General features: G+C 53.0%; 9 protein-coding genes across 9 annotated transcripts; 4 read left to right on the top strand and 5 right to left on the bottom strand.

The window, feature by feature from the left end:
• Nucleotides 1-194: 194 nt before the first annotated feature.
• Nucleotides 195-1,335, bottom strand: PUNSTDRAFT_57158 (ribonuclease T2; the record flags this gene model as incomplete). The annotated part of the gene is made up of 5 exons (XM_007379291.1): nucleotides 195-524; nucleotides 573-719; nucleotides 781-833; nucleotides 883-1,004; nucleotides 1,061-1,335. 5 exons carry the CDS (start codon nucleotides 1,333-1,335, stop codon nucleotides 195-197), a joined length of 927 nt encoding a protein of 308 aa, XP_007379353.1.
• Nucleotides 1,336-1,900: 565 nt separating this feature from the next.
• On the bottom strand, nucleotides 1,901-4,053 carry PUNSTDRAFT_80796 (uncharacterized protein). The gene is made up of 5 exons (XM_007379290.1): nucleotides 3,784-4,053; nucleotides 3,043-3,731; nucleotides 2,226-2,993; nucleotides 2,076-2,166; nucleotides 1,901-2,027 (listed from the first exon to the last, which is right to left on the bottom strand). The coding sequence occupies exons 1-5, from the start codon at nucleotides 4,025-4,027 to the stop codon at nucleotides 2,017-2,019; spliced, it is 1,803 nt and encodes a 600-aa protein (XP_007379352.1). The 5' UTR covers nucleotides 4,028-4,053; the 3' UTR covers nucleotides 1,901-2,016.
• A 407-nt stretch (nucleotides 4,054-4,460) lies between these two features.
• PUNSTDRAFT_49225 (protein prenylyltransferase) lies at nucleotides 4,461-7,286 on the top strand. The gene is made up of 10 exons (XM_007379289.1): nucleotides 4,461-4,536; nucleotides 4,596-4,626; nucleotides 4,676-4,833; nucleotides 4,890-5,487; nucleotides 5,545-5,925; nucleotides 5,974-6,180; nucleotides 6,229-6,276; nucleotides 6,328-6,744; nucleotides 6,802-6,940; nucleotides 6,995-7,286. Exons 1-10 carry the CDS (start codon nucleotides 4,514-4,516, stop codon nucleotides 7,255-7,257), a joined length of 2,265 nt encoding a protein of 754 aa, XP_007379351.1. The 5' UTR covers nucleotides 4,461-4,513; the 3' UTR covers nucleotides 7,258-7,286.
• A 190-nt stretch (nucleotides 7,287-7,476) lies between these two features.
• On the top strand, nucleotides 7,477-8,440 carry PUNSTDRAFT_96290 (ubiquitin-conjugating enzyme). Its single transcript, XM_007379288.1, has 3 exons — nucleotides 7,477-7,577; nucleotides 7,680-7,806; nucleotides 7,862-8,440. The coding sequence occupies exons 1-3, from the start codon at nucleotides 7,575-7,577 to the stop codon at nucleotides 8,236-8,238; spliced, it is 507 nt and encodes a 168-aa protein (XP_007379350.1). The 5' UTR covers nucleotides 7,477-7,574; the 3' UTR covers nucleotides 8,239-8,440.
• Nucleotides 8,441-8,531: 91 nt separating this feature from the next.
• PUNSTDRAFT_123981 (uncharacterized protein) lies at nucleotides 8,532-10,662 on the top strand. The gene is made up of 3 exons (XM_007379287.1): nucleotides 8,532-8,778; nucleotides 8,847-8,926; nucleotides 8,983-10,662. Exons 2-3 carry the CDS (start codon nucleotides 8,912-8,914, stop codon nucleotides 10,399-10,401), a joined length of 1,434 nt encoding a protein of 477 aa, XP_007379349.1. The 5' UTR covers nucleotides 8,532-8,778; nucleotides 8,847-8,911; the 3' UTR covers nucleotides 10,402-10,662.
• Nucleotides 10,663-10,745: 83 nt separating this feature from the next.
• On the bottom strand, nucleotides 10,746-12,708 carry PUNSTDRAFT_96286 (clathrin adaptor mu subunit). Its single transcript, XM_007379286.1, has 7 exons — nucleotides 12,423-12,708; nucleotides 12,166-12,364; nucleotides 11,971-12,115; nucleotides 11,791-11,920; nucleotides 11,432-11,736; nucleotides 11,101-11,384; nucleotides 10,746-11,035 (listed from the first exon to the last, which is right to left on the bottom strand). Exons 1-7 carry the CDS (start codon nucleotides 12,619-12,621, stop codon nucleotides 10,987-10,989), a joined length of 1,311 nt encoding a protein of 436 aa, XP_007379348.1. The 5' UTR covers nucleotides 12,622-12,708; the 3' UTR covers nucleotides 10,746-10,986.
• A 415-nt stretch (nucleotides 12,709-13,123) lies between these two features.
• PUNSTDRAFT_49220 (uncharacterized protein) lies at nucleotides 13,124-14,470 on the top strand. The gene is made up of 6 exons (XM_007379285.1): nucleotides 13,124-13,257; nucleotides 13,347-13,595; nucleotides 13,655-13,790; nucleotides 13,840-13,955; nucleotides 14,008-14,112; nucleotides 14,162-14,470. Exons 1-6 carry the CDS (start codon nucleotides 13,135-13,137, stop codon nucleotides 14,195-14,197), a joined length of 765 nt encoding a protein of 254 aa, XP_007379347.1. The 5' UTR covers nucleotides 13,124-13,134; the 3' UTR covers nucleotides 14,198-14,470.
• A 142-nt stretch (nucleotides 14,471-14,612) lies between these two features.
• On the bottom strand, nucleotides 14,613-15,262 carry PUNSTDRAFT_58615 (uncharacterized protein; the record flags this gene model as incomplete). The annotated part of the gene is made up of 3 exons (XM_007379284.1): nucleotides 14,613-14,763; nucleotides 14,826-14,947; nucleotides 15,005-15,262. The coding sequence occupies 3 exons, from the start codon at nucleotides 15,260-15,262 to the stop codon at nucleotides 14,613-14,615; spliced, it is 531 nt and encodes a 176-aa protein (XP_007379346.1).
• Nucleotides 15,263-15,285: 23 nt separating this feature from the next.
• PUNSTDRAFT_140725 (uncharacterized protein) lies at nucleotides 15,286-16,835 on the bottom strand (the record flags this gene model as incomplete). The annotated part of the gene is made up of 5 exons (XM_007379283.1): nucleotides 15,286-15,777; nucleotides 15,841-15,911; nucleotides 15,970-16,112; nucleotides 16,176-16,259; nucleotides 16,314-16,835. The coding sequence occupies 5 exons, from the start codon at nucleotides 16,833-16,835 to the stop codon at nucleotides 15,428-15,430; spliced, it is 1,170 nt and encodes a 389-aa protein (XP_007379345.1). The 3' UTR covers nucleotides 15,286-15,427.
• Between the last annotated feature and the right edge of the window lie 60 nt (nucleotides 16,836-16,895).

Here is a 16,895-nt window from a genome sequence, read left to right as displayed (position 1 = left end):
ACACGTGACAGCGGAGTCCAGAAGCCGAGGGCGATACAGTCCCCTTGCACTAGCTAATTCACAGGATAGGAAAGCAGATGTGTACAAAGAAGATGAAACGAGCGCTTGAACTGTTCACAATATACAAGTACATGTTTTCTTCAACTTCAGCGTGTATGAGGAACCTTTCCGATTTCATTCACTTGGTCGGGAGGCTAGTGGTGCCTTCTGTCCCTCCAGCTGCCATGCCGTTGCCTTCTCCGACCGTGAGGGACGTGGCTCTCGGTATTATCTTCATCGCCGTTTCCACCAGTCGTCTTCACCGGGTATCGGAGCCCAGAGCTGTCGCAAGTGCCCCGCCGGGTGGGGTTGCTTTCCACGAATGAGCCGTGTTGCAATGGTCCCTCGGCCAGCAAGTAGTACTGGATTTGCGAGATCGTTTTACCGGAGCCTGTGCATACGAAGTCGACGGTGTATCCGGTGGCAGACTTGACGGCGGTGGTCAACTCTGCGTACATGTAGGTTTTCGAGTCGGATGGCGTAACCTGGGATCGCGTCAGCATGTAGATGCGTGTCAAACTTGAGATACTGACTCCTGCGTGCTGCAAGGCGTCGAACGTGTTCAACTGCTGGAACAGCGATACTATCGTGCTGAAGTATAGGGTAGTCTCCTGAGCCGTTTGATAATTGTTGAAGCACGACGGCTCAAGGGTAGACACGCATGTTCCATGTGTCGACCACTATATGTAACCGATGAATGGGATGCCAGACAGAAATAGGGAACAACTCAGGAGACCGAACCTCATGAGCCCAGAAATTCTCCGGGGACTCGTCATTGGACACCCAGTAAGTATCTGTCGTTGAAGGTTATCTCGGCGTTAAGAGCGCACCGCGGAGACATACCCATGAAATCCAATGTTGACTGCAGCCCGGCGTTGGACAATGCTTCAACGATCTGTGAACCGCTGTATGCTCTGGAAGAGTCGCAATTCTCGTAGGTCGCGCCGTTGCATTCGTCCGGCCATCTATGCAAATACACTGTGAATCAGTTCTAAGGATGCGGAATCCAGAACAAGCATACAGGCCGTGTATTCCCCAGCTGTCGCTGAGACCTTCGTCCAAGTCCCAAAACTGCGTGTGGACCAAAACGCCTCCGGGTTTGACGACGCAACAGGAGTCAGTGGAGTCCGCCGCTGAAGAACAAGAGAGGACGGGTGGATCTGGGCATTCAGACGACGAATCCGCCAACCCTGACAAGCCGGGTTGCTGGAATCTGATGCCTGGTCCGGTGGCGCGGTGATGTCGGTCATGGATACGCTCAGGTAGCCCAGTGACGGGATGATTGGACGAGGACATGGCGTCTAAAGAAGACCCAATCGCGGCAGCAAACGAGGGATCAGTGAAGTCCACACCGCCCGAACAGTTTGAGTTCATGAATTGTGCATCATGGGCGACATGAGGAACGCCATTCTCCTTGGATTTCGTGTCTAATATGTTGCCATAGAGTGCCAAAGGCGTTGTGATATGCGGCCACTTCATGCTATCTGTGTGCCCTGATGGCTGATGTCCCGTTAGCTCTGGAAATACGGCCAAGTACAGTATATGCTCACCACAGCAAGAGGTCTAAGGGAACTGACGGACCTACGTCTCGGTAAGTTACCAGGTATATAACCCGGCGGTCGTGGACGTAAAGGGACGATCGGGCTTGGCGGGCACGATAACAACAGCCTTCACGAGAAGGACTCTACAGACCAACTAGACGCCAGTTGTTACCCACGTTGCTGGGGACGCATGACGTCTCGTGCTAAAGATAGATCAAGAGACGCTGTCCGGCGATCTAAACTTGGACGAGGCGCTATAGCGGGCATGTCCTCACAAAAAATGCGGGACAGTCTACAGACCTCGTCCAGAAGCTCGCAAGCTCGCATTGAGTCTACGACACACGACTATACCGATTCTGAGACTTGCTCCACACTCCACGAACGTGCGTCGAGTAAACTGGTGCATTGCATATGTACTAGCTCACCGCGGTCACGGTCATGTAATGGCTAAGGCACAGTTAGCAAGTTGCACTCCGCGAGACGATGGTATCTCACTGTACTTCGGACCTCCGCCACCTTCTGGTACAGTCCAGTTGATATCCTGCGTGGGCACCTTGATGTCACAGAGCTTGCAGTGAATGCAGTTCTGCATGTCAGAATGCAGATATCAATAGCGGTCACCGAACATACGACGGGGCTACGTACCTGGGAATTGATCACGAGCCTCTTGCCACCCCAGCCGTCCTCCTTGCTGCCTTCTTGGTCTTCGACGTACTCATAGACAGCTGCGGGACACGCCCTCCCAAGGAGCCCTGCATATTCGCCCACGTTTCTTTCCACGTGTTGTCTCCTCGCTTTGGCTTTATCGTCCCCGATTAGTCTGAGGTGAACAGGCTGATCTTCGGCGTGGTTGGTACCCGTCAGAGCGAGACTGGTGAGTAAGTCCGTGGAAAGCGGGGGTTGAAAAGGAGGATACTGAATGGGTTTGAATTCCCGTGCTTTTCCGGTATGCTGAGCGTCCGTGATCTTTCCCGTGTTACGGAACGTCCACGGAGTGCGACCTTTCAGTAAGAGTGTATCAAGTCCGGAGTATGCGATACCTCCCCAGATTCCCAGAGGTGTGTTGAATGACGCCCGAAGATTACGGACTTCATGCAGATCGGAGTAAACCCAACTGTTACGAAGGGCAGAGTCGTATGCGCTCATGTCCCTGGCATCGTCGGATTCACTGCCTTTCATCACGGATCGGAAGGCAGTTTCGGCCGCAAGCATACCGCTTTTCATGGCATTATGCGTGCCCTTGATTTTGGCTATGTTCACGAAGCCAGCCGAACACCCTATCAGAGCGCCACCGGGAAAATCCAGCCTCGGAATTGATTGAAGACCGCCCTCGTTGAGTGTTCTCGCGCCGTACGCGATTCGGCTAGAATTGCCACCGAGCAGTTTCCTGAAGTACGGGTGGAGCTTCATGCGCTATGAGAGTGTCAGTTCGAGTCGCGGTGACGGGGAACGAACAGAGTACCTGGAACTCGTTATATGGACTCAAGTACGGGTTGGCGTAGTCCAGACCAATCACCAGACCAAGGCTGACAAGGCCGTCGGCCATGTGATAGACCCATCCACCGCCGTATGTATGCATGTCTAGCGGCGCACCTATAGTATGGACTACCTCTCCAGGCCGGTATTGGCTTGAGTCAACTCGCCAAACCTCCTTGATCCCGATTGCATACGTCTGTGGGTCGGCATCTTTGCGAAGGTCAAATTGACGAACGATTTCCTTGGTCAGGGATCCGTGCGCCCCTTCCGCTAGAAGAGTGACCTTGGCGCGAAATTCCATACCGGGCTCGAAGGAGTCTTTCATGCGGTTTTCGCGGTCAAGCCCAACCTCGTTCGTCCGAACGCCTTTGACTGTCCTTCCATCCTCATCATAGACGATACCAGCGCCGGCAAAACCCGGATACACCTCCACGCCCATTTCCTCGGCTATCGAACCGAGCCATGCCGTGAACTGTGATAGCGACACAATATAATTCCCTTTGTTACCCATCTGAGGTGGGTGTGGTATGGGGAATGACCGTGATTTCGTGAAGAAGCGCATCGATGAACTGGTCGCCGGTTGAATGAGCGGATGACCCTCCCGGGATGACCAGTCAGGGAGCAATTCGTTGAGTGCGCGTGGTTCAATGACTGCTCCGGATAGTATATGCGAGCCTATGCAAGCTTTAGCCACTGAATCCCGAAAAAGAACGGTCGAAACACTTACCTACTTCCGAACCTTTCTCAAGTACTACAACCCTCACTTCGTTGCCCGTTTCCTGTTCCAACTGCTTCAGTCGTATGGCAGCACTGAGTCCAGCCGGACCCGCGCCAACTATGCAAACGTCCACATCATCCGAGGCTCGATCCACGTTCTTGGGATCGAACAATTCTCGTCTCCTGCTGGCGCTGGTATGTAAGCCGTGTAGCCGAGTAAGCTTAGGGATCCGTTGAATGTGCCAACGAAGCATAGTGGTTAGCGTGACGCTGAGCGAAGTGCAGGAGGTTATTGAGCCAAAGTCGGCAACGAGGTAATATGTAAATCACATGAGATTAGTACTCTACAACCTATCAGAGTACTTCTGTTGGTGGACGACGGTGGGTCAGTTGAGATCTGCAACTCAACTGGGCTTACAGAGTTCGAATATCACACAAAAGGAACTATATAATATTCTCGACGATTACATTACATACTTAGAAGGCTGATTATAAGTCGCGGCCGTTTCTGCTTACATTACTAAATATACTTACATTATGTAGACTACAATATTCCTACAATATTGCTCACCGCGTGACTTGACGGTCCTCATCATCCGACTGAAGCGCTCAGCACGTTCATAACTGCTTGAGCTGCTTGCGTCTCATATTAGTTCTAGCGAGGGCTTGAAACTCACGGGACTCGTTGTTCTTGGAAAACACTCGCTTTTCAAAACATCGTTTATACGGAATAGCCCGTCATGCAGGACGGACGTGCTCCTCGGTACTGTTCGTTTCTATGCCATATAAAGTTCTATCCTGAACATGTCAATGCTGGTATAGGGTCAAGAATCGGGCGCCAGCAGCCATCCAGGTTGGTAAATGATTGCTCGGAGATGTTTTACAGCCTGACTCTCCCCTAGATCACTGCGGAACAACTCCTCCGTGAAGCTCAGGAACGTCAAGAAAGCCAATTCCGAGCACCCAAACAGCGCGTTGAAGACTTTGAGGAGCTTCATGAATACAGAGGCCGGAAGCGTAAGGAGTTCGAGGAACGCATTCGCAGGACAAGGGGTAACATGTAAGTACAGCATCATTGGGACTACGCATCTTTAACTGAGCACAGTACGAACGTAGAAAAGAGTGGCTACAATATGCCAACTGGGAAGCCAGTCAGAACGAGTACGCGCGATCTCGCTCCGTCTTCGAGCGTGCGTTGGACGTCGATGCGCGCAACGTTCAACTGTGGCTCAACTACTGCGAGATGGAGCTGAAGGGTCGTAATGTCCAACATGCTCGTAACCTCTTCGACCGCGCGGTCACTCTCCTTCCTCGCGTCGATCAGCTCTGGTATAAATACGTCTACCTGGAAGAGCTGCTACAAAACGTTGCCGGCGCCCGCCAGGTATTCGAGCGATGGATGCAGTGGGAACCAGATGACAAAGCGTGGCAGGCATACATCAAGATGGAGGAACGTTACCAAGAATTGGATCGCGCGAGCGCCATCTATGAACGCTGGGTAGCTGTACGTCCAGAACCCAGGGTATGGGTGAAGTGGGGAAAGTTTGAGGAGGAACGAGGGAAGCTGGAAAAGGCGCGCGAGGTTTTCCAGACGGCTCTGGAATTTTTCGGGGATGACGAAGAGCAGATTGAGAAAGCCCAGGCTGTCTTCAATGCCTTCGCTAAGATGGAGACCAGACTCAAGGAGTATGAGCGGGCCAGGGTTATTTATAAAGTACGCATTATCATAACTGGTTGTGATTCACACTCATTCACATTCGCGATTTCGCAGTTCGCGTTGTCTCGCCTTCCTCGATCGAAATCAGCCAATCTCTACGCTGCCTACACCAAATTCGAGAAACAACATGGTAACAGGACCACTCTCGAATCAACGGTTCTAGGCAAGCGGCGGATACAATACGAGGAAGAGCTCGCGCACGATGGTCGAAACTATGATATCTGGTTCGACTACGCACGTTTAGAGGAAGGCGCCGTGAGGGACTTGAAGGAGGAGGGTGTCACCGCGGAAGAGGAGGAACAAGCTGTGGGTCGTGTGCGCGAGGTGTACGAACGGGCCGTTGCTCAGGTACCACCAGGCGGGGAGAAACGTTATTGGCGGCGGTACATATTCCTATGGCTCAACTACGCGCTCTTCGAGGAGATCGAGACCAAGGTGAATCCATTGATTCTGAGGGATAGCATTTGCTCATACGGCTAGCAGGACTACGAACGTGCCCGACAGATCTACAACACAGCTGTGCGGCTTGTCCCGCACAAACAGTTCACTTTTGCAAAGCTTTGGTTGATGTTCGCCCGATTCGAGATTCGGAGACTTGATCTCGCTGCAGCGCGTAAGCTCCTCGGTGCAGCTATCGGTATGTGCCCGAAGGAAGCGCTTTTCAAGGGTTATATCCAGCTCGAGTTCGACGTGCGTCGATTATCATGCCTACTCGACGTCATGGCTAATTTTCAACAGCTTCGGGAGTTCGATCGGGTACGGACGTTATATGAAAAATACCTCGAGGTATGCGCTTTTGCGTTCAAAAGAGCCGGTAGTTGATCGTTCCTCGTGTAGTACGATCCGACGAACTCAGCCGCGTGGATCAAGTACGCCGAGCTGGAAACGCAGCTAGAGGATTTCGCGCGGACGCGGGCGATCTTCGAGCTTGGCGTGTCGCAATCTCCGCTTTCTATGCCCGAACTGCTATGGAAAGCGTACATCGACTTCGAAACGGAGGAGGGTGAGCGCGAGCGTGCTAGGGCGTTGTATGAGCGCTTGATTGCTCTCAGCGGGCATGTCAAGGTTTGGATATCCTACGCTATGTTCGAGGCAGAGACGATTCCCTTGCCGAGATCTGAAAGGCCGGATGAGGATGAGGACGACGAGGACGAAGAAAAGGAAGTTCAAGTACAGGAAGGCGATGTTCACAAGGCACGAGCGGTCTTTGAGCGAGCATACAAGGATCTCAAATCGAAGGGCCTTAAGAGCGAAGTAAGATCATTCCCTAGCGTGCTCCTATATTACTCATGCCGGCTTCGTTTAATATAGCGTGTCGCTCTTCTAGAGGTTTGGAAGACATTCGAGGAGAACAATGGCACACCAGACGACGTAACGAAGGTGCAAGGCTTGATGCCTATTGTCAGCAAGCGCCGCCATGTGGACGAAGAGACAGGACAAGTTGTAGAAGGTACGTAATCTGTGGCCTCGGGGGTCGCCACAGTTTCAACATAACGTTCTACAGACTGGGAAATGGTCTTCGCCGATGATGAGCGAGAAAACAACCCCACGTCCTTCAAGTTCTTCCAGGTGGCTCACGCTTGGAAGAGCAAAGTCGCAGGTAGCGGTCTTACCGGGTTTACCGCGTCATTGGCGAGTCAGGACGAGGAGAGCTCAGAGGAAGGAAGCGAAGATGAAGATATGGACAAGAATACCCAAGACAGTAGAGGTGGAGTCACAAGCAAAGACGAGGATAGTGATGTTGCCAGCTCTGACGGAGAAGAATGAGCAAACTTCAGGCTACGATGACGAAGATGTCTCTGATTGTACTCCCCTGTTCTACATCGTGCTTTCATTAATTCATGCAATATAAGTATATATGATGAGTTGGTCATGCGAAGGTCTCAACAGGAACTTGGCAGCCCATAGTTTAACACCGAATAGCACGTGCCTACCAATACCCAGCTGTGGAGAGGAAAGCTGTGCTTACGGCCTGTTGTTCTCTAACACTGACAATCGCGTATACGACCTCTCCAATACTTCCTCTGTTCGCCTTTCTCTCTCGACACTTGTAATATCCACTCGATCTACTGTAATATATCATCATGGTGGGTGCATACTGCCGAAACTATCTACTTATTGCTGATAATGTCGGCGTGCTCGTGTGATCTTTCTGATGTCTGGATGGACCCGCCGCCACTACGGAGCAGTCTACGAATTGCAGGCGTCGCCTCATCAGGGACTTCAAGAGACTGTCGTCCGATCCGCCGGGCGGGATCTCCGGTAGCCCATGTCCAGATAACATCATGTTATGGAATGCGGTGATCTTCGGACCCGGTACGTATAGTACTATCTCGAGTGCAGTCCTGTATAACCGATTTCGCCTGCACAGCGGACACGCCTTTCGAGGACGGGACCTTCAAGCTCGTCCTCACCTTTGAAGAGTCATACCCAAACAAGCCTCCTGCGGTCAAGTTTCTTTCTCGCATGTTCCACCCGAACGTCTACGCCAACGGCGAGCTCTGCTTGGACATTCTGCAAAACCGGTGGTCTCCAACTTACGACGTCGCCGCTATCCTAACCAGTATCCAGAGTTTGTTGCATGATCCCAATCCCAATAGCCCGGCGAACGCGGAGGCTGCTCAGTTGTATCGGGAGAACATGAAGGAGTATGTTCGGCGGGTGAAGGAAACCGTCGAGGAGAGTTGGCTTGATCCAGAAGAGAAGGATAGGATGGATGAAGAGGACAGGGCGGCCTCAGCGCATTGAACATCCTTGAAAGGATCACTCAGTTACCCCTCCACTTGTCCGATTACTCCTTCTCGCCTGTTCGATAATCAGAACGTTCGGCCTCAGGTTTCTGATCCATCATTTCCATTTGTCGCATTTCGTCGTAGTTGCAATATACCAAGACATGTCTCGATCAAGTGGTATGCATGGCCACTATCCACCTTCCTTCTCGGGCGTTGAGCCGGTCATGGCTTGCCGTTTCCCAGCCACCTTCCGTGTCCGGCAGTCCTATTCTACCGCACTTTGCTTGCAACATGCCCTTGTTGTTGCGGCGCTTTGCTCGGCACCACCACGACCGACAGCATTTCCCCCGGGATTCCCGGAGCAGACCGTAATCGTCTGCGCCGGAGTTTTCGACGAGAGGCCCTCGGCCCGCGCCCTGAAGAGACAAAGCGATCAGATATCAACCGGCTGTCACAGGTCTCCAGCGAAACCTAGTTTTCTGTCCCTCTCTGAGTGCGGGCGCGATTCCTGGTTGTTCGTCCGCAGTCTGCGTCGGCGCGACGCCGCGTGTTGAACGTGAGTACTCACCACGCCGCCCATGTCGTAAGTCTGAACCTGACATGTTTCACGGCGTCATTGAATAGACAACCTCAGTTTGGCCGAACGCCCCTTTATAACCCAGGAGGCTCTCACAGTCTAGCCTATAGGGATGGACGCTACTCGAGTAAGCTATCATCATCTCCTCGCCGGTTGTCACGTTCATCTCTCTCGCCGATGCAGGGTGTTTCGTCGCGCCCCTTTGCGACTCGGCGCCACACTGCCCACTTCAAGCCTCGATCATCACCGCTTGCAGGGCCTGTTCTGTCAACGGATAGCGGTCATGGCGTCGGTGATACGGGCGACCTGAAACCGCGATATCGGCCCTCCCGCATCTCTTCCACTCCTGATCTTCCAGCACTTGATCGCAATACATCAGAATGTTCCGAGACGGCGACGACATCTACACACGAGACGTACCACTCTAACTATAGCCTCGTATCGTCGTCCCATGCCAGCGAGGCTACCACCGTCGCTTCTCATTCCGTTTTTCCTGATGACAAGTCCGTCAGGCGCCGAACACTCACTTCCCTAAGGTCTGGGCGCTCAGCTAACCCTGATTCAACCGCGCCATTCCATCCCACTCCAGGGCATCGAACGACCTCATCTACGTCCGGTCGGACGCTGTCCTCCCCTTCGACGTCTCGAAATCCGGATGAGAACTGGCTCACGGCAAAGACGACGCCAAGATTCTCGAGATATGGGATGAATGCCCCGGGTGTTGTCATGCCCGTTCCTGCTCGAAATCACCCTTCGCGCGCTTCAGCTAAGCGTCCGCGAACTGCTCCGGGCAACCCCGAAGTTGTGGTGCCCCGATTCAATGGAGGAAGTAGGTCGGCGCCTTCAACAATTGGGGTCACGGCGTCCCGCAACGCGCGCCCTGCCCACGGCCGAGCACAAACGTACTCACTGCCTGCCATGTCTGCTGCGCTCTCCCCCCGCTCTCGGTCGGCTTCTACGCCAACCCTAATAACGCCGATTTTTGAAAGTTCCGAAGAGTTCATTCAAGGGGCGGACGTCGACAACGCTAACGGATTTCTTATACCTCCCCCGCCGTCGGTATCCAGCCCGAAGACGTCCAGTCTTACCATATCGCCGTCCTCATTGCCGAGTCTTACGAGGTCCGAGAGCGGTGATGAAAGTGCAATCATGGCATCGGATGTATCAACCTCCACCATCGGATCTATTGGCACCTTGGCCCCAGACCCGTCGTTGGCCTTCTATATGCGCGGCTCTTCAAGCGTATATACTGCCACGACCGTGTCAGCTGCTTCGCTGTCGGCAGAAAACTCAGACATAGAAACGGTTAAGAAAGGGCGCAGATTCGCTAAACTGGCCGCCACTTTCAAACGGACCAAACCTGAGAAACAACTCTCGTCGTCCTTACCCGCGGTTCCTGCGTTAATCTTGACCGCCCACGACAGTTCTTCGGACGTCGGCGACTTTGGTCAACTGCAGTCAAAGACTTGGGTCAGTAATCCCGACCGGTCCGACGGCCGGAAAAAGGGTCCAGGATTGTGGCGTCGATTCGCCATGTCGGTGACAAGCCGTCGAACTTCTCGCGGTAGTGTCGCAAGTGGCGAAAAGCGCAATATGCACTGACCTTAGGCAAGCATGACATGGACATTCATCGCACTTGGACTATAGGATTTACCATAATGCCACTCGCAGTGCAGCGTCTTACGATTATGATTGTGTGGCAACGTTCTATCTTTTTGGATTGTTTTAGGTCGTTGTGCAGTTATGTGTATGTATGCCATTTCACTCGAGCTGAGTTCAGCTTGATATCAACATTTTGGGCGCGGTAGTGCACCGTACACCTTATACACACGATTCTGTAGCTACAATATTGAAGGATATACCAGCTTTTCGCGAATACCGGAAGACGCATGACGACCATTGTGTTAGACTATATGTGAGATCAAACGCGGTGAAGCGCACTATTCGCGACAAGACGAATATAGATTCGGTATGAATGGACGGTATTGTATTGTACAATTGGCGGGTATATTGGCGGAGTGCCATTGCCCTTGTAACCAACATCCGATGAGCACATAACTGCACCGCCCAGACAAAGTTCCAGCTTCACCACTGAAAGCCATCGCAGTGGCTCCAGCAGCAAAGGGGCGTAGTCGTCGCTCACAGCGATTTCAAGACACCAAGGTCGTCGTATATAGCGGAAGAGTTCTACATAGGCACTATCGGCGCGCTACCTTTCTCCAAGGCAGTGCGTAGACTGTTAAGATCGCAGAGTGTCAGTTCAATGTATATGTCTATAGAACGGTGGAACTCGTTCCGTACCTGTAATCATCTCCGTTTTGAGTGATATAACGGACCCAAGGTAGTGCTTGGTATCCACTCTTCTCAACAATCTTGAGGTATCTCACTTGGATTCCCGAGACCGTGAAATAAGGAATTTCGAACTTGACCGTGATGGGCGCCCGTTTCTCAACGTCTTGCTCGGCGCGCACGCTTGGTAAACCGAAGTGCGCCCGCATCAAGAATTCCCGTGCGCCTCCTAGCTGCTTGATTTTCCAGACGAAGGCGGATTTGTCAGGTGCATATTGCACGCTGCCTGTCGATGCCTGTGACTAGTCAATATGACGAGTAAGCCAGGAATTGCGTGTCATACCCGGAATTTTGGGCTATCGGCATCCTCGGGAACGGGAACGTAGATCTCAACGTTGTTGGCGGTACTCCGCCGTTTGAAATGTGCCTTCACCTTCACCATATACTCTATCCTGGAGCCTTTATGGCTTTCCACGGCGGCTTCCACCCAAATCAAGGGCTTCACGGGGGTAGATAGACGATATGACATGAGCTCGAACTCGCCGTCCGGTGGTATGAAGGATATTGTGCGGTCGTTCTCGAACCGAGCCAAACGAACACATTGATGGAACTTGACGTCCTCCATTTCAATAGCTTTACCTCGGGATGCTAGTGAAGATCAGTGAGCAAGCAGCTAACGACGGCAGCTAAATATGCACATACTCCTGCCGGTGGATTCAAACATCACTTTATCGTTTAGACCTAACCGAAGCTCCGGCATTCCGGAGAGATAGCACTTCATCTTGACGGCGCCAAGAATCTCCGATCGTACTACATTGCCATTCGCGTTCACCTGTCACAAACTCAGCATAGATAATGAGTATATGAAATTTCGACGCGCACCAGCATGTTCACGCTTTCGATCACGTCAAGGAACACCTCATTCTTCCTGTACTTGATACCCTCAGACCGCCATGACACGGCATTCGTAACGGCCATGGGCGGCCGGACCTGGATTTCAAGCTTATGCGACTCCTGCGTAATATATCTGAGATACGATGAGCTAGCACTACCGACGCCCTTCAGGTATGAGCTTACTCCTGAAGAATTTTGCTTTCCGTAGTTTGCGGGTAGCCAAAGTCCATCATCTCGTCCATGAGTTCGTATATGATGACGAAGTTGTCACGGATGGACTCCTCCTCGAGTTCCTTGAAGTATTCCACCAAAACCTGAACAAATCGGTGAAGGAATATGACCACCTCCGCTGCATTCGTGTTCTTTCGCGAAAGTGCCAAGACTGTATGAAAATAGCTTAACTCTGCCCGCAACCTCTTCGAAGTGAACATAACGCATACGATAAAGGTTCGAATGCCGTATATGCATGTAGTTGATGCCTTCCCGAGAGAAACACGGTGTCACTTGTTGGCCTTCCTCTTCGATATCTAGGACTATGGGCATGAATCGTTCGATGTACGCCGGGGAGACATCGTCCTTGTACGAGCGCTGTATGAGCGGCTTGCCCTTCAGATCGAGGATTGCAATCAGGCTGGCCATTGTCAACGCGAAGTGGCGGGTTCACAACGCAGGATATAGAGGTGCTTGAACAAATGAAGTGAGGATCCGCGATATGGCCGAGCTTACGTGCCGGCGAATGCTCGAGAGTCAAGCTTTAAGGGCGACCCGTCGACCTTGCCTTCGCTCACTCTCATCGCCACTGGAAACCCCTGCTCTGTCACTTCTCGGAGATAACTGTGACCATCAAGCAGAATGCATAGCGCCTTGCTTTCCTTAAGCTTTCGGCGGTTTCTTGAAACTCGCAATCGAACTGGTGGATGCGCTAGTACCCTTGCTACGCTCATAAACGAGCGGATGGTACTGAGCCGCACCCGGGGAATGTAGCGTCTGACTTCTCCGATCTCCCCCTCAGGCTCTTCACCTGCTTTGCGCACTTCGGCGTGTGTGTCTGAGGGGACATTTCCGCTTACACGTGTTCAGGGGTGCTGCGTCGTCTAATCCCCGTTCCCGTTGCTGGCAGCCTTAACCCTCACCCCTCGTCTTTGCTGCTCAATGGCATCTACGAAAACACACGTCCGCCTTGCCACCGAGGGAGATGTCGCAGAAATGGCATTGATAGCCAGGCGAGCCTTTATGACTGATCCGGAGTTCAATTACTTTGGTGGTCTACGAGAAGTACGTTACGATACGTTTCCTCTGTCCCTTTGGATTTGGCGATGAATGTGGTTACTGTCGAGCTGCGTCGCTGACATTTAGCATGTCAGCCGCCTTTCGATCCTGCGGGCAGGCGCTGTCATCATCTCGAGGAATTCTTTCGTTTTCTGATCAAGGCCTCGTACCGACTGAACGGCCGGCTGACGGTCGTCGTTGTCTCGCATGACGCATCTGAAGCTATAGCGTCATTTACTCTGTGGCAGCCCCCCGGGAAGAGGCTGTCTTTGTTATCTATCTGGACCTTGCTGCGGTCTGGTGTTGTTTCCGGCATCCGAGGATGGGGAATGAGTGGCGTCAAGGTAGGCCAGTCATATGTCCCGCACATGCATCATGATCACCTTACGCGACTGCAACACAGCGCGTCGGTATCGAGTATGGCAACAAATGTGAAGTAGCTCTCGAGGAAGCGTTCAAGAGCAAGGCAGGTAGAGCCTCACACAAGTCTTCTTGGTACCTTTTATTGGCCTGCACGGACCCTCAAATGCAAGGGAAAGGTTAGGATATCGATCAGGTTCTTGAGAAGGTCTTACCTCGTTGCGACAGGTTACATGTCCCTGCTGATGAAGGACATTTTCGGATTCACAGGCGCAGCTAGCACGTACACATTGGAGGCGACTACTCCAAAGTCTCGCGACCAATACGCGCACTTCGGCTTTGAGGTCAGCTCAAAACCGGGCTGCTTTCCAGATGTTCGTATTGACACCTGTCTAGGTGGTGAAGGAGATTGCCCTGGGAGATGGCAAAGTCAATAGTCGCGGGATTCCTCCCGCTCCTGGAGAGCTTGCCTCAGGTGTCACCATCTATAGCATGGTCAAGGTAGGTGCCGTCCACCCATAGCTCGTGATTGTGGCCTGATGGTAGCCAGTGGGCTAACGCTGACAACAACGACAATGATGGATAAACGGTTCTTGCCGTTAAAGGACGCTACACTCGCCTTCAATACGCGCAGGACGCGATGGCACTACGTGCTACTCATTCAGCTCCGACAACGCATCGTTTACATGGAATCCTTTCGGACGGTCAATCTTCCGCTTCTTCACGCTCCCTTTCAGATTTTGGTCGCGCTTCTGCATCCAGCATACTTGTATATCAATGCAACCGGAGTCACAGTAATAATTCGATCCTTATCATGCATCCATGGATGCCTATGAACACTCGCAATAGAGAGAGTCCCTAGCCACCTCCCCCTTCCATGTTGGCAGCGGTGACGATCATCCGTGACTGGGTCGCCTCACCGCCTGTTCACGGTACGGTAAGCAAACTCTAGATGACGGATACGTTCCCTCGGTCCCATCATACGCGTCCAGACCTAATAGTTAACCGATTCTTGGTTTGCGGCGCACCCAGATTTCTTGATCAGCATCCATTCCTCCATGGTCCGTCGTCGTGCTGACATCCACCTCAACAGGATCTCTATATTGAACTTCCCAAATTTTCAGCCTGTAGTTTCCCCGATCAGCCATACCCCTAGCAAGGTGGGATGTTAGCGATGGCATGAGCGCGATCCAAAGATAAAATAAGGCGGCTACGTGACAAGATCGAACGACCATGAGTGCTTCGGACAGGTGATGCCTGCACTGAGTGCAAGCCCAAAGTCCTCGATATCGAATACAGATCCGTTTGAAAGAGGGTACGACGAATGCGGACATTGCTGAAGGACCGAGTAAGCTAAGTATCTCCTCATGCGGAGCATCTGAAGTCCACCAACTTGATCTACGGCATACATTTTGCCTTTGTATTTAAAAACGAGCACTTGGTCCCTGAGCCCGTCCGCGCTCGTCTCCGGAGAGACATCGAACTGAACTACCTCGCCATAGGGTTGCCTGGACACGCGGAAGACCTTGCACCCCCTGGCGGACGAGCGCGGTTCACACAGTGGTAGATCCCCTGGTGTGGTGTCCGGAAACGACGATGCAAGGCCAACAAAAAACCAGCCTTCCCGAGTGAGCTTCGTTACACCACCCATCCTGTAAGTATAGATGAGAGGAATGTAGATTGAAGGAGGCTGTGCTAGCGGTAAGTTCCAGGAAGTATCAGAGTACATAGGGCATGTGGCCATACAAGACCGCGGATAAAAAGCTCCAAACGAGAAGGAGATGTCCACTTCACGCCAAGTGGCTGACCCAGGGTATCATAAGGATTTGATGTACTCCTTTGCGCCCTTCTGCAAGCACCGTTCGATATCGTCGGCGAGGGCCTCCAGGTCGTCGAGCGCATGTCTCCCCGCAACCTCCGGCGGCACTGCAGCTGTGAACACGGCCACAATGGCCTCGGCAAGCGCGCGACCACCAGCGCGGCCAGGGGCGGTACGGCCCTCGTCTAACCCCGGTCCGAGATCCGGTTCGTCCGCGCTGGGGACTTGCTGTTGCGTGCGCGCATTGCAGAGCGCGCGAAGTCGAGCTTGAAGCGGGGCGAGATGGGTAGAGGGTTCGAGGCGAAGCTGGACATCGTCCGAGTTGAGTGCGGTGGCTTTGCGCAGACCTATATGAGCGACATCACTTCGGTATAGACGTCGTGGTATCAGTCGATCCGCGAGGTACGAACCCTGCAGCTGGAACGCAAAGTATGCGAGGTTGACCTCGAAGGCAAATATGGGGACGGGGTTAAAAAAGTCGCTGGAATGACGCGTGAGGCGAAGTCGAAATGGATGGAACCAGCCTAACGGTGACTTGCATGGTCTCGGTGACGGGTAGAAGAAGCCCGGATATCCAAGTGCGCTTTATGGCACCTTTGCGCTCTTGCTCTAGTTGCTGCTCGAGGCCTGCCTTCTTCTCTGGCGACGAATACTCTGGATCCTCTGGCACGAATACAATCGCCTAGCATTGTCTCTTCGATACCTGTCTCTCCGCAATGCACACGGAGGGGCGACCAGGACGTACCTCATTCAGCTTCTTCTTGGGAGGAATCCGCGTGAGCGCTTCCAGCGTGCTATCCGGTAACCACTGGATGAACTGTGCCGCTTTCTGCGAGCCGATGCGTTAGCGTCCACGCAGCCGTGATGACGCGATCATACTCACTCTCGCAAAAGGGCCTTTCGTTCGTTTCCACCGACTTGCGTTTGCTTCCTGTCCGTCGTGGATCCGTTGACCCTGTGCAACTTCCTCTTGCCATTTCCGTTCCACGCGTTTGACGAGTTCCTGCTTCGTCTTGCCATTCTCATCGGGCTGCGGTTTGCGGTACGGCGCGCGCGGCGGGGCATAGAGGAGGAGCGTAGGGCGCTTCTTGAGGTGCTTGTCGTCGTCGCGGGCATGCTCGGCGGGCGGAAAGGGGATGCCGAGGAAGACGGCGGGGATACGGATTTCCTTGGGTAAGGAGGCGGTGGTGTTCAGATCTACCCCGGGAGGAATGCTCGCAAAGATGGAGGAGAAACTTGGCGGATCCGGCTCATTGGCCTCCTCCGCCGCGTCGACGTCAGGCACGGGAGGAAGCGGTTTGGAGGCGTGGTCGAAGTCGTACTGGGGATGTGGATCCGGGGCGACATGGTCACCGCCAGGTTGGACCGGCTCACAGGTGACCGTAGCTCTTGCCTCCGCGGCCATGCTGCAGACCAATGCGGTCGGTGGGCGAGGTTGACGTCGTTGGTTCTAAGTACCTTTACT

The sequence above is a fragment of the Punctularia strigosozonata genome (assembly GCF_000264995.1).
Source record: "Punctularia strigosozonata HHB-11173 SS5 unplaced genomic scaffold PUNSTscaffold_1, whole genome shotgun sequence".
Classification (NCBI taxonomy): Eukaryota; Fungi; Basidiomycota; class Agaricomycetes; order Corticiales; family Punctulariaceae; genus Punctularia; species Punctularia strigosozonata.
Note: the sequence above shows the minus strand (reverse complement) of the source record. Positions and strands in the feature narration are given on the sequence as shown.